General features: G+C 36.4%; 1 protein-coding gene, 1 long non-coding RNA gene and 2 pseudogenes across 4 annotated transcripts; 3 read left to right on the top strand and 1 right to left on the bottom strand.

Annotated features, from left to right (window-relative positions):
- The first annotated feature begins 2363 nt into the window (after window positions 1–2363).
- On the top strand, window positions 2364–3128 carry LOC147933764 (uncharacterized). The gene is made up of 2 exons (XR_015571974.1): window positions 2364–2702; window positions 2784–3128. It is a non-coding gene; the product is annotated as an uncharacterized LOC147933764 (long non-coding RNA).
- A 782-nt stretch (window positions 3129–3910) lies between these two features.
- LOC104722591 (uncharacterized) lies at window positions 3911–4710 on the top strand (annotated as a pseudogene). The gene is made up of 2 exons (XR_015571973.1): window positions 3911–4148; window positions 4266–4710. The product of XR_015571973.1 is annotated as an uncharacterized LOC104722591 (transcript).
- A 17-nt stretch (window positions 4711–4727) lies between these two features.
- On the top strand, window positions 4728–6406 carry LOC104722592 (uncharacterized). Of its 2 annotated transcripts, none has more exons than XM_087474342.1 (3): window positions 4728–5162; window positions 5652–6005; window positions 6108–6406. In XM_087474342.1, exons 2-3 carry the CDS (start codon window positions 5684–5686, stop codon window positions 6284–6286), a joined length of 501 nt encoding a protein of 166 aa, XP_087330468.1. In that variant the 5' UTR covers window positions 4728–5162; window positions 5652–5683; the 3' UTR covers window positions 6287–6406. The 2 variants fall into 2 exon arrangements, with proteins under 2 accessions (XP_087330468.1, XP_010439091.1); XM_010440789.3 differs by having other exon boundaries at window positions 5645–6005.
- A 982-nt stretch (window positions 6407–7388) lies between these two features.
- LOC109127192 (uncharacterized) lies at window positions 7389–13075 on the bottom strand (annotated as a pseudogene).
- Between the last annotated feature and the right edge of the window lie 1198 nt (window positions 13076–14273).

Genomic DNA, 14273 nt, shown 5'->3' with positions numbered 1-14273 from the left:
TCTCTCTATCACAGAGCTAGACATGTTTTTTGAATTTCATTGTAAAATGTAAACTCTTTTTTATTGGTATAAAATTTTAACATAACACCAAAAAAACGAAAAAAAAACAAAAAACAAAAGCAATAGAAACAAAAATGTTTGAGAACACACAATTAACTAAAGATGGTCCAATCAAGACGAACCGATTCATTTGTAGTCCTTTTTATCTCCTTCAATTCATAACTAAACCTTCGCACTGTCAAGTACTCAAGTTCTCCTTGGTCACATACCTTCGTTTCATCTTTGGACCTATGGTCTGAATGATTTGTGTCACCTTGTCTCTAAGTTATATACATGTCATCTCTCTTCCAAAAAGCCCAAGTCCAGCATAACTTATTGGATCAATGCAATTCGCGAAGGTTTTAATTACGAGACAAATCCATTATGCCGCATTTGTATACTCAGAATCTTGAGCTTAGGCTAGAAACTTTAGAAATAAACGTAGATTTGGTACTCGTATAAAATTTCTTCTGTTAATTGTTATTATGCGTGATTGTTTTCACAAAAGTAAACAGCCTGAATACGTAAAATTCATGAAATGCGTAACACATCAACTTATGAAAACAAAAAATCATGAAAATATTCATTTAAACAAAGAGTTACAATATGATTTGAATAAGAAAAATTAATTGCGAAATGGCGGAGTAGCCATTAAAATATAGCAGCATCAGGACATCATGCATCGATCTGCTATTCTACATAATATCTAAAAACTTCCATAATAAAATAATTATATATAGTAGATATAATAGAAATAGTTAAGAAGCATTATTAGGCCATGTTTATAGGGAGATCACATGGGGTGTTCTTAGGCACTTTAAAAATGAAAATAATTGAATAGTGGACTTAAGATCAGGCTCACTGATCTTATTTTAGAACTGTTCTTGGGTATGATCTTGTGTGACGTGTCTCTTTCGGATTGGTTGAAAATATATGAAATAAATTTGGACATTAATCTATGTATTAATTAAATAAAATGTTTGTCTTGTTTAATTAATTAAGTAATATGTTTGTTTGTTTTTTTTTTAAAATTTTATTTACAATGTTTTTTTTGTTTCATAAAAATATGGCATTGTATTTTGAATTTTAGTAAAAGTTTTATAAGTTTGCAATTAAAATGTTATTTTATAAATTTTTATAATTGTAATATGTTTAAGAATATTAATAAACATTATATTATTAAATAGTATTAAAAATTCTTAAATTTTTATTAAACATTAATCTATGTATTTATTAAACATTCTTAAATTTCTATAAGAATATTATATTATTAAATATTAAAATTTTATACATGTTCTCCCAATAACTAACTTTTTAACAAAAGTTCTTAACTACTGATCTTACATTATTTTCATAATATTTATACTCTAAGAATACCCTAAACTGATCTCCCTATAAACATGCCCTTAGGCGCAACCGGAGATTGAAAACAATAACAACATAGAACAGCCCCGATTATGATGGCAATTGCAAGGACGATTGCTACAATCATTACAATCATACCAGGCTCCATTTTGTTTCTTTCACGGCACCAATATATGTATTCTTTCTAACTTTATTTTCTTCTCGTGTATTCTTCTTTGTTAGTTACAAATTGTATTTATAGACATGTGTAAATTTTTAGTTCAAAAAAAAAAAAAAAAAAAAAAAAAAAAAAAAAGACATGTGTAAATTTTTGTGTAACCAAATCGGAAAAAATGGAAGTTTTTTCATTTTGAACTTACCTAGGAAAAACTGGAAAATATAATTTTACATTTTCATCAAGGAATATTACATTGACTCAGTAAAATATATATTAACTAGGAAAAACTGGAAAGTTTACATTTTTACTATGGTACTTTTGATTTCCATCATATGTAGTAGATTTAAGTCTACTAGACTAGAGTCCTAGGTAGATTAGACAGTGATCTGAGCAAAGCCTTTTGTTTTCATCTTTACTGCTATCAGATTCAATGAATGTCCGTTTTTTTGTTTTCTTATGGATCAATTTTGTTGATTAAAGCGTACTTATTTTCTTTTGTCAGAGTTCTCGATCCATTATAATGTGTTTGGTAGCAGTTTCAAAATGTTACTTTTGAAACACAAGTCATCTGTCTAATAATATTAAGCCACATCAGATTTTGATTTTTTTTTTTAATTTGAACAAATACAAAACAAATATTAATGATTAATAAAATTAGATTTACCAAAAAAGAAAAAAAACCGACCACGATCGTGTAAAAAAGAGGAAAAATATTTATCCTGATTTTATTAAAAAAATAAAAATTACAATAAAACGATTATTAAGAAAATAAAGATCAGAATCCGGCAATTCATTTTTTTCTAACGAGATTTCAACAAAAAAAAAAGAAGTTTTTTTGAAAAATCCATATTTTAAAACTGCATTGGACCTAACTCCTAAAATTACTCACACTAACACCACCACGTTCAAAATTAACCATGTCACGATCTCAAACAATTTCATCTCCTATTTAACATCCAATTAACTCAAATCTATTCTAATTTATCTCTCTTTCACTCAGTCACTCTTCCTCTCCATTGTTTATTTTCTTAGAATTCTCAGATTTATATTTCGGTTTCTCATCCATTTTTCCAGACTCTCCTTCTTCTTCATATTCTCATGTGTGCATTTGTCATTCGAGTTTAGCAATTATGTCATCCAGGTTAGTGTCTACTCTTTCTTCAAATTTGTTTTATTTATTTAATCTCATAAGATTTTTCTTCAATTATTTTGCATGTCGTAGGTTGAAGATGCCATTGCTCTAGATCCTGAAAATACTCACATAGTTATCACTGATGATATTTCCTGGTTTGTAAATCTGAAATCTGGTACTATTCAATAATATTGGCGTATTTACATTTGTTTAGAAGCACATTATTGTTTCTTCGGTCATATTGACAAAACAAAGAATTGCTTGGTTTAATTCTTACTGCATGGGATGTATAGTCCAAGCTAGGAAATAATGTTTATTATTGAATATTTGTTCCATAATCTCCCATGTGTTATTCAAATGCCTACTTGAACCATCTGATCATGTGGAATACAAACAAGTAGTAATATATATATATATATATATATTTCATCCAAATGTATATAGTATTTTATGATTTTTTCATTGTAAGATACTAACATATATTTAGGATCAAGAGAACGCCACATATACTGTCAATAGTGTGAACAAAAAGAAAATGGTATTCATATATTTGGTTACTATGTGTGGATATTTCATTTTTGATTTTTCAGATCTTAATCTATAAAATTATTTTGTTTCCGTACGCAGTAACGGGTGGTGTACTGTAATAATTTAGAAGTCCGATGAGGCGCGTGGTGGTTATTAATTCAAAGTGCAACAAATTATGGCCAAAATATATTTTCATCAAAATGCATTAAAGATGACTACGTACGTAAAGACAATTTGACCAGCCAAATTAGGAAAAGAATCATGTCTACGATATTTAATCTTCTTCTTCTTCTCTCAGAATTGTTTGTACCGGGGTTTACACAGTTTAAATAAATAAAGATTTTGTGGGAAAAAGTAAGCAAGTTTTTTATTAATCGGGGAGAACGTGAGATCGTCACTTAAAACAAGTCGGAGTAGAGCTTGTTAGTCCACAAACGAACTAGTAAGCTTAATGGGACGAACTGAAAGCAAGAACGAATTATACGAAAGACAATAGCAGTTTTCGATGCAAAGTATTGCTCTGTAGGTATTGTCCGCGGGTCAAGATCCTCCTCTCAATAAATGTATGATGTTATTTATAGGCGAGTGTAGAACTAAAGTTCCCTAGGGTTCCCAACGCGAAATGCCGAGATTACCCTCCGAGATTGGCCAATTTCCTTTTATCTCTGGTGAGTCTTTGTTGGGTCGAGTTGGCATATGGGGCAAAGCCCATATCCAACAAGAATTCAGAAAGAAATGGCTTCCAAAACACCCTTGAAGTCGCGTCTCCAAAACGGTGAGAAGCTCCACGGACACTTTCTCCTCTCATTCTCTCCGGAGTTAGCCGAGATCGCCGCACGCGCCGGCTTCGACTTCATCATCGTCGATATGGAGCACGGCGCTGGGTATTTGGGTAGTTACGCTGATAAGCTCTTCATCATGTGCCAGGTTCGATTCTCTCTCTCTCTAATCCGTTTTTTGATTTTTCAGTATTTTTATTGGGTGAAAACTGTTAAATTGTTAAAAAAAATAAACTTTTTGGTATAATTTATGTTGAGGTTGTAGATAGAATCAGAGGAAGGTGTGAAGAATGTGAATGAGATCGTAGCCGTTGATGGGATGGACTGTGTGATGATGGGGCCGAGAGATCTGAGTGCGAGCTTGGGGATACTTAACGATCCAGGGAACCCGAAGTTGAAGTCTGTCATGAAGGAGGCGGAGACGGCGGTTTTGGCATCTGATCCGACGAATGGAGGAGCTTACTTGGCTGGGATGACCACGGCTCAGGACAAAGCGCTTGATCTCAAGGCACGTGGTGTTCGGGTCAACTGATATGGCACTGTACAAGAAGGCTGTGGTTGATGAGGTCAACGCCTTTAAGGCTTAGTGTAGTAGTATTAGTATTGAGTATTGACTATATAAATAAATCAAAATGCATGTCATTCGGAGATTTAAGGATCTAATGTGTTGTCGTTTCTATTTTTGAAAAAGCCTGCCGTTTTTTTCTCGATATCGGATCAAACCAGATAGAACTCGAACTGTTGTTGTTTTGTTTTATCTTTATCAAAAATGCAATGTTTATCTCTGCAAGCGCTGCCATGGAAACCAAATCCAGTGGTTTTACCAGAGGTTCATCTTCTGAATCCCAAACAAGTGAACGAGTTCAGTTCTCTGTATCGCAGCAGAACTCGAAACTGGAGAATTAGAGGTTTATCGGAAGAGAATGTAGCTGATTCGAGTGGTGATGGCGGAGATTTGAACAAGTCGTTGTCTGGTATTGCGAGAAATCAAGTGGAGGAGCTACTGAGCAGAGAAGAGAACAAGGGTTTGCTTGATGGTCTTGAAAAAGCTTCGTTGAGAGTGGAGATTGCCAAGAGAGAGCTCGAAGAGATAGAGAGGCAAGAGATTGAGGCGAAATTGCTACAGGATTATGTTAATCAGCTTGAATCTAGAGCCTCAGAGGTTAGAGACTTGGGAGTTTTTTTTTCCGTGTAGTTATAAAGATGATGAAAATTGAAACTTTTTGATGATCTTTGTGCTTGGAATGAGATTTTCGGGAGGTTCTTTAGATTGAGAAATGAATGGTCTATCCTCATCCATTAAGTATGATATATTGCAGGACATATTGGTTATATTTCGAGTGGAATAGTGAATTTGTTCATTGTATGCTAAGGATAGGTTCAAGTTGTTGATTAGTTTCAGAGTTTCAATCACTATCAATGGTGTTGCGTTTGTGCTTGAGACCTGGAAGTGGGGAGATAGTTCATTTGATAAGGTTACTAAAAATCATGAATTTGGTAGCATTTTGAGTTTTCGTTTTTGGTTTTCTCGTGTTTCCGATTAAAGTCTTTAGTTTGGTTATTGTAGACAGAGGAAGTTCATGTTTTTCTATTACCAAATTCCTAAAGGAAACTATGACAGAACCATGTTTTATCTGATTCAAGATTGCAGAATGCCAGCAGGAGATCATAGCAGCAAGATCAATGGTTGAGGAAGCAGAACGTGCCTTGTCTTTAGCAGATACCGCGGTAATTGGAAGTTCAGAGAAAGGTTATTCGATCAATAAAGACAAGGAGAGAATAGAATCAGCAAAAGCGGCAGTTGTCGCAGCTGCGGTTGGGACCATTGCGGAAACCCCGTTTGCTCTTTCTCAGGTCTCAAGCATCGAGCAGCTTGTTCTTCCCCTAGGAGTAGCGTTTGCAAGCTGTGCATTGTTTGGAGTCACATTCAGGTATGCAGTCAGAAGAGACTTGGATGACAGTCATCTCAAATCAGGAGCTGTTGCAGCCTTTGGTTTTGTGAAAGGTAATAACAAATACTTTTGGTTACTGTCTTTGATCCAACTTCTATGAATTGGTCTACTTTTTTTTTTTAAATCTGATTTTTTTGTTGTTGTGTGTTAAATAGGACTTGGTATGTTGAGCAGAGGGCCGCCGTTAGAGCTGAGCTGGGAAAGCTTGTTTGCACATGGGATAGAAGGCGCCGTTTTAGTGTCTCAGAGTGTTTTGATATTTGCGTTTGCGTCCATAGCTTTGGACTTCTGTTTCAAAATGAAGCTCTTGAGACCATTTCCTAGCTCTGACTAGATTGAGATATAGAACAAAGCAATTTTAAAATTGTAGAAATGGAACAATGAAATTTGAAGACTTTTTTATGTATATTTTTCTTTAATTAGTTTAAAATGTAAATCTTTCAGGTTCACCTTCCATGTTTCTGTTTTTCGTTTGCAATTTATATTTTTTACTATACTAAAGAAATGGTTGCAATGTGTTTGGTGAAAGATCAAACGAAATGGCCAACTCCTGAAGCACTCCTGTTTCAAACACACAAAGCCTAAATACTTTGCGAGTCAAATGGCAATGAGAGTTTTACACACACGCATCTTTGGTAATTTAATTTTCGTAAGCTATCTGTGATTGCACTATCAGTAGTGTCTGTTCATTGGTTCCATCACATAATCATTGTTCTTATATAGTTTGTTTGTGTTCAAGCTAATTGATGACGATGATCTACCTGAGAGTAAGGAAGATGAAGAAATATTCTGTACGCAATTTTAATAAGGCAAGTAATCTGTAGATAACAACCCGAAATAGGCATCTCTAGAAGTTCACATTTTTAATAATCAAAGTCTGGTGGTCTGAATATATCTTGGAAAAACTGTCCTCACTTCTACACTCATTTTGGTTTTATCATACATTTTTGTGGTTGGTTGGTAACCATATGAGTGTATATATATCATATATGCTCGGTTTTGTAGATTTAATCATCAATAAATTTAGCCTAACGTTAGTTATCACATGTCAGTGAAACGTTAGGTTTCCATGAAATGTAATACTAATACTACTACTATTATTATTTGGATAAAAATATATAAGATATAATAAATAAGTTTTTTCACAAAATCTAAGTTTGGAAAAGCTGACACCGTGTCTCATTATATTCTTTACATATGTCATTCTATTCAATTTTAATAGATAAAGTAAAGTCTATTAATTTCATTAAGTTATTAATTTTAAAAAATTAAAATCTAGTTTCATATTTTTTAATATACAGTATACAATATTAAATATAAATCTATTTTCATATATTATTATACTAATTTAGAAGTTACCCCATCCTAGTTTCCATGCTTTCAAATCTGGTTTCCAGCAAAGAGCGAAAAGAAGATTTACTAAACTCCCCATCATATTCATCAATGCTGTGTTCCAATAAACACCTGAACTTTATATTATATAGTTGAAATGTTATACAAAGAGTTAAACAACCAGCTTGGTGGCACTGTATACACCTCGTACAAGGATGTAATTGTAATAGCATGTCGAGAAATCTTATCAGCTGCAGAATTTTTGTCCCGGGTGACATGATCTATCGACGAAGCAGGTAATTTCTTCATCCAATGGCGTATATCGTATAGCAGTGTACTTAAAGTCATATGATCTCCACAATTATTGATTAGCGAAATAAGCTCTTTGTTGTCTCCTTCGAACCAGACGTATCGGAAACCATGTGGCCCATATTACTTGTAAGATATGTAGAAAACCAAGTGCTTCTGCTTGCAGTGCCGAATGTGCTTCTTGTAGTCTTGCACAACCCATCAAGATGACTTTCCCAGTACTATCTCGTATTAACCAGCCTGTATTTGTAAAAGATCGACCTTGTAGATAGCCACTGTCAAAATTACACTTGAGCCAGCCACTTGGAGGTGGAGTCCAATTGCTTGAGTGGTTGTTCCTGCAGTTTTGTGTTGTTGAGTTCTGATCCACTAGCTCTGTTTCGTCTGCGTTATGATTTGCCTCATACCAGTCAATAGCTTCTTGTCTTCCTTTCTCTGCTACATCGTCTGGGAGTCTTGAAATGTTTTGAAAGAGAAATTCGTTTCTGGATTTCCAAAGTCTCCACATTATCCAGAAAGGTAGCAGGCGTTGGTCAAGTCGAAGATTTTGATCCTTATATTGACATATCATGATCCCAATGTTAGCTTCCAGATCATCAGTGAAACTTACATTGCCTACATGACTGGTAACGCATCTCCAAACAGCCTGTGCAAAGGAGCATTTAAAGAGAATATGGTTGATGGTTTCCTCTTCTCTGCAACATTTTTGGCATATTGGATCAGCTGGTATCATTCTTGTCCGTAGTTGAGTTTGTGAGGCAATGGCGCCTGCTAAGCATCTCCAGATGAAATGGCACAGTTTTGGAGCTAACTTCAGATTCAATACTTCCTTTTTTTAAGGCTACCGATCCATGTGGGGATATTGGTCTCTGGTTCTCCGGAACATTAACATGGGTAGCAACCCAGTAACCTGAGCGAACACTATATTGCCCATTTTTTGAATAAGCCCATGCATAAGTGTCTTGCTCTGCATATTTAGAGAGGTATAATTCCTTAGCTAATTGCTGATCTTCAGGAGTAAGCACACCTTCGAAAATGTGAGGATTCCATTCTCTTTTTCCGTCTTTCCACAAATCAGAGACTGTCCAATTGGCATCTATAACCGGACCTGAGGCTGGTCGTGGAGGGAGGGTAGGCAACCAAGGATCTTCCCAAATTTTTGTTTCTTGGCCATTCCCTATCTTTACTTGAAGACCAACTTGTAATAGCTCCTTACCATATTGGATTGATTTCCAACCATAGGATGATCGAGGACTAGTAACTGCTTGTAGATAAGAGGAATGGGGATGATACATTCCTTTATATAGCCTTGCCAATAGACTTTGTGGATTAGTCATAATTCTCCAAGCTTGCTTAGCTAAAAGGGCCCTGTTGAACTCATGAAGATCTTTAAATCCCAATCCTCCTTCAGACTTAGGGAGAGACATTCTGTCCCAAGCTATCCATGGAAGCTTTCGACGTCCTTTTTCTTTTCCCCACCAAAAGGTTGCAAGTACGCTTTGTATCTCTTCACAAATGGACAGAGACAATAAGAAACAGTTCATCGAGTAAACTGGAAGTGCCAATGCCATTGATTTTATTAGAATCTCCTTTCCAGCAGGTGATAAGTACTTAAAGGACCATCCTTCTGTTCTTTCTTTTACTTTCTCCACTATATACTGAAACATCTCAACTTTTTTCCTTCCAAACTGCTCTGGGAGCCCCAAATATTTGCCATTATAGATCTTCAAATGTCTCTGCAATATCTGTTTTTTTTAATTCTGGGATTTTCATACCAAAGATGATCGATGACTTGTCGTAGTTTATCTTTTGACCAGATATTTCTTCATACTTCTGGAATATAGCAGCCATATTCTGACAATTTGCTTCAGTAGCTCGGCAAAAAAAGAGAGAGTCATCGGCAAACAGTAGGTGAGATATAGTAGGGCACTCTCTTTCCAATCGTAGTCCATGAATAGCTTTATCCTCGACCGCTTTTGTGATCATTTGACTGAGAACTTCCGCGCAAAATAGAAAAAGATAAGGGGAAAGCGGGTCACCTTGTCGTAGACCTCTTGATGGTTGAATGTAGCCATAAGGGGAACCGTTAATTAGTACTTCATAGGAGACGGTTCGCACACAAGCCATAATCCACTGTACCCATTTTCTATCAAATCCAAACTGAAGCATAAGTTTTTCTAAGAAGTTCCACTCGACCCTGTCGTAAGCTTTGCTGATGTCTGTTTTAACAGCCATGTATCCTCTTTGACACTCTCTTTTCACCTTTAGTGAATGAACCAGCTCATGAGCTACTAGGACATTCTCTGAAATATTTCGTCCCGGAACAAAGGCCGCTTGCGAGTCAGAAATCACTATCCCCAAGCACTTTTTCAGACGCATCACCAAAACCTTCGAGATTATTTTGTAGTTAACGGTGCAAAGACTAATAGGGCGATAGTCGATCATACCTTTAGCATTAGTCTTTGGAATCAGGCAGAGTTGAGTATGATTAACCGATTGGTCCATTTCTCCCATGTCAAAGAAGTGACGAACCATTCGACATACATCACTACCAATCAAGTCCCAGAATTTTGTTGATAAAATCCTGCTGTAAATCCGTCAAATCCCGGAACTCGGTCTGCACCAATGAGAAAGGTTGCCTCTTTTATTTCCTTGTCTGTCACTGGCTTCATCAAATTTTCATTCATCTCAGAAGTGACCTTTCTTGGTAAGTTAGTGAGGATACTTTCATATTATGTGCTTTGAGTTGCCGTAAAGAGGTTTTGAAAGTATGTTTCTGCTACTTTACCGATAGCACTGTCGCGGAAGTGCTCAATCCAATTTTCATCAATAAGAGATTTGATGCGGTTACGAGATTTGCGAAGCTTGGAAGAAGCATGAAAATACTTGGTGTTCCAATCTCCCTCACTCAGCCATTTGTTTCTGCTTTTTAGTTTCCAATGTGTTTCTTCATCCCGATAAGCCTGGTTTAGCTTTCGTCTTAGTTGTTGGACATCCTGAATAGATGTTGCGTGATTTCGTTCTGCTGCATCCAACTGAGCTTTAAGGCTTTGTATCAACTCTGCAGAATTCGTTTTATTCCGTTTCTTCCACTGTGATAGTTCTTTTCGACACATCTTGAGCTTATTTTGGAATCCTCCTGAGTTATCAATTACTCCTCGGGACCAACCTCTGTGGACTGAAGCAATAAAATCTTCACACCTTGAATAACGTCGATCATAACGGAACTGGCCTCTCTTTATCTGGATTTCCTCTGCAATGTCAATAATTACTGGTGCATGATCTGATCCAGCTAGTGTGAGAAACTCAGAACCAGATGCTGGGTACATTGTTTGCCAATCAGTATTCACAAAGACTCTATCAAGGCAGGATTCAATCGTTTCCTTCTGTCGTTTGCCCACCCAACTGAATGGATTACCTTTAAATGTCAAGTCTTTCATATTACAACAAGAGATCATGTTGTTGAAGTCCCTGCAACTGCTCATACTACGAGTTCTGCCACCTTTTTTCTCTGAAGCATGCAAAATTTCATTAAAATCTCCACATAACATCCAGGGACCAGTTCTGGTCATAGCGAGTCGTTGTAGTCTTTCCCATAGATGGTGTATTTCGCTTGGGATATGATTACCATAGATGCAAGATAAGTAGAAATTGAAAGATTTATATTGAATATAAAGATCTACTAATCTTACATCATAGGAAATAACTTGAACAGAAAGACAATTTTTCCAAAATACTGCTAGACCACCACTTAAACCTCGAGGAGGGACTAGAAACATATCTTCAAATCCCAAACTTACTCCCAGGTCTCTAATATAATTGTTTTGCTGCTTTGTCTCCATAAGGAACATCAAGTCCAAGAGATACGTTCTTTGCATCTCTTCTAGGCGTCGAACTGTCAGGGGTTGTCCCATTCCCTGACAGTTCCAAAATCCAACTCTCATGGAACCGGTGGTGGTACCGGCCCCACCGCGGCTCCGTCGTTTTGTTGCAGCTTTGCAGTATCAACATTCATATCTTCAATCTTGATAGCAGAACTCTGATCTGAATCCCAGCCTAACTGACGTTTACCTGAACTTGATGCTATTATCTCATTATCAATCTCCTCACAATGATTTCTCTTTCGAAGGTGTCTTGCCAGCATCTCGACATCTCCTGGGGTATGACCTGTATCCTCAATGAATGCAGGCATCGGGTGACTGTGCTCTTCCTCACCATAATCCTGCCCTACAGAAATACCAGAAGAGATACCCTCCAAAACATTGTGATGAGGGTCAATGTCAGAGAGGGTATCCATGTTATCCGAGTTTGGAGCCTCATGACTGTTCTGAATATTATCAGGCTTAGTAGCGTCGTTAGCCGCTTGTGGTGGGATGTCTTCATCAATTTCTTCAATATGAACCCCTGGATTTCCATGATACTCTTGGTTACCATCATCATCATTATCAGCACCATCTGATTCATGACCACCGTTCTGGAGGAGACAACTGCCAGAGTCATGGGTCATCATACCACAAACAGAGCAGAATCCTCTAAGGCGTTCACAAAAGAAACTAATAACCGTATTAGTTCCCTGAGTGAACTGGTAGTTCCGCTGAAAGCGCAGAGGATGCTCAACATTCCAATTGATCCTTACTCGCACAAACTGAGTACGATTCGGATCATCAGCATCAAAGTCAGTACCCACCATCTCTCCAAGGGATCGTGCAATTGAATCAACAACACCAAAATTCAAGTATTGTAGAGGGATTCATCGGATTTGTATCCAGAAAGGGATAAAATTGAGAGTGGGAGGATCCACCTCCGGAACCCAGCGTTGGAGGACCAGCATCCTCTCCGCATGTGACCACGGACCGCGACGGAGAACAGTCTCCAAGGATTCTTCCGAGGGGAAGACGAATTGGAATCTTCTATTTTCTACAATTCGGCCACGTACAACACCGGTTAGACCCCAAGAGCGGGGAAGGGATGCCACGATTTGACGGAGGTTTTGCTTACGAGGCATCAAAGGGCGACCGAGGAGACAAAAGCGGTTTTCATCAGCCGCTTGTTGAACCACCGCTTCAGGTAAGGTGAATGGAACATCGTCAATTCCAAGATCAATGTTTTGAAGGGCTCTGCGAATGTTGTCCGCCATGGGTAGGTAATGGAGCATTTTGCAATATAAGGATTCGAATGGGAAGGATTGAGAAAAACGATTGAAAAGTAGAATCCCTAAGCGACTCCTTATATAGAGTCTGATCCATAGTAGTACAACTGCTAAATCCTGGAAACCGATCACGAAATTACAGGGAGTAACCGCACGAACATGGAGAGGAAGGAACCGCCCCACTTCAGCATCAATAACTGTCTGAATCTTCACTGGAAGATGACCAAAAGAGAAAGAGGCGAAGAGGAACTGCCAAATCGCCCAGAAAGTCGCCATTTTTACCAACAATGCGTGATGGTTAGTTGCACATTCTTGGATTTTTTTTTTTTTTTTTTTAAACTAACCTTATAAAGTGTAAAAAAGTACAATGTTATGCCATTAGTTTTAAACAATTATTAGTTAAAAAAAATCACTCTCTAAATAATTATTAACGAAAATTACTAAATATTTTTTTAAAAAATAAAAACCAATCAGAATTTTAAAAAATATTTTATATCTAAATAGACGATATAATTATTTTTAACAACTAGATTTCAAAGATTTTGTTCAAATTTTAAATTATAATTCTCCTATCATCTTTCTTTTATTTTATTTACAAATTGTTTTGAATTATCATTGTTTTAAATTATCATATAATACTTACGATAAATAAATATGTAAAATTTTAACTTATTATAAAAAAACAATATATGTACAAAACACATACATAAAAGTATTTTATTTATGTTTTGCTTATTTTTTACATATATTTTGCTTATATTTTACATATGTTTTGCTTATATTTTGTTAATTTAATTTTTATATTAAACAATATATGTAAGATGTTACGTAAATACAAAATCTTATCGGAGAATTATTTTTTTTCGATAACTAATTTACTTATCGGTGAATTATTTAAAGATACTTAATTATATATAATATTTTAATAGTTTTATGACAGACTTCTTTAATTCAGTTATAGAAAGCCGTCAAGGCCTCTGACCCAGCCAAGGGTGGGGTATTCCTTGCGAGGATGGCCACACCTCACGACACGACAGTGGAAATGAAGAAAAGAGGTTACAAAGATGGGTAAACCCAAGAGGCATAAAAGAGTAGATAAGATACATCGAGATAGAATCCATGAGAGCTGTGAGCCAGTGACTAGGTAGTGGCATGGGACATGAGAGATCACGGTAGCTCGATTGAACACCCTCGAGAAAATCGATGGATGACAGGATAGTCATGGTTGGATGACCTTGTGACGTTAGAAATGGAGCCAAATCCCAAAAGCTCACCAGAGTGAGGAATAACAACATGAGCAGTGCATTGGCAAAGGATCGATAGACCAAGGTTTGATGGTCAAGGCTAGTCTGCTTTAACATCCAAAGCGGAGGGACATGATCAAACTGGAAGCGCCATTGATAATTTAGATAACAATCAGTACGGGTGATGCGAATGGTGCTGAAGAAAGCATGCTTGAAATCGTCGGATGTAAAAGATAGGTTACAGGGCATAAGATCATACTGATTCAAGCCTTTAACGACAGACCATA

This window comes from Camelina sativa, chromosome 11, assembly GCF_030686135.1.
Source record: "Camelina sativa cultivar CO46 ecotype springtype chromosome 11, ASM3068613v1".
In the NCBI taxonomy this organism is placed as follows: domain Eukaryota; kingdom Viridiplantae; phylum Streptophyta; class Magnoliopsida; order Brassicales; family Brassicaceae; genus Camelina; species Camelina sativa.
The sequence above is the reverse complement of the archived record's forward strand: the minus strand, read 5'-3'. Positions and strand labels throughout refer to the sequence as shown.

Excerpts from the sequence above, each read along its gene's own strand:
- LOC104722592 (XM_010440789.3), top strand. The coding sequence starts at position 4,770 with ATGCAATGTTTATCTCTGCAAGCGCTGCCATGGAAACCAAATCCAGTG. Across the intron at positions 5,163-5,644 it reads TTGAATCTAGAGCCTCAGAG|ATTGCAGAATGCCAGCAGGA; the intron begins GTTAGAGACTTG and ends ATCTGATTCAAG. Across the intron at positions 6,006-6,107 it reads AGCCTTTGGTTTTGTGAAAG|GACTTGGTATGTTGAGCAGA; the intron begins GTAATAACAAAT and ends TGTGTTAAATAG.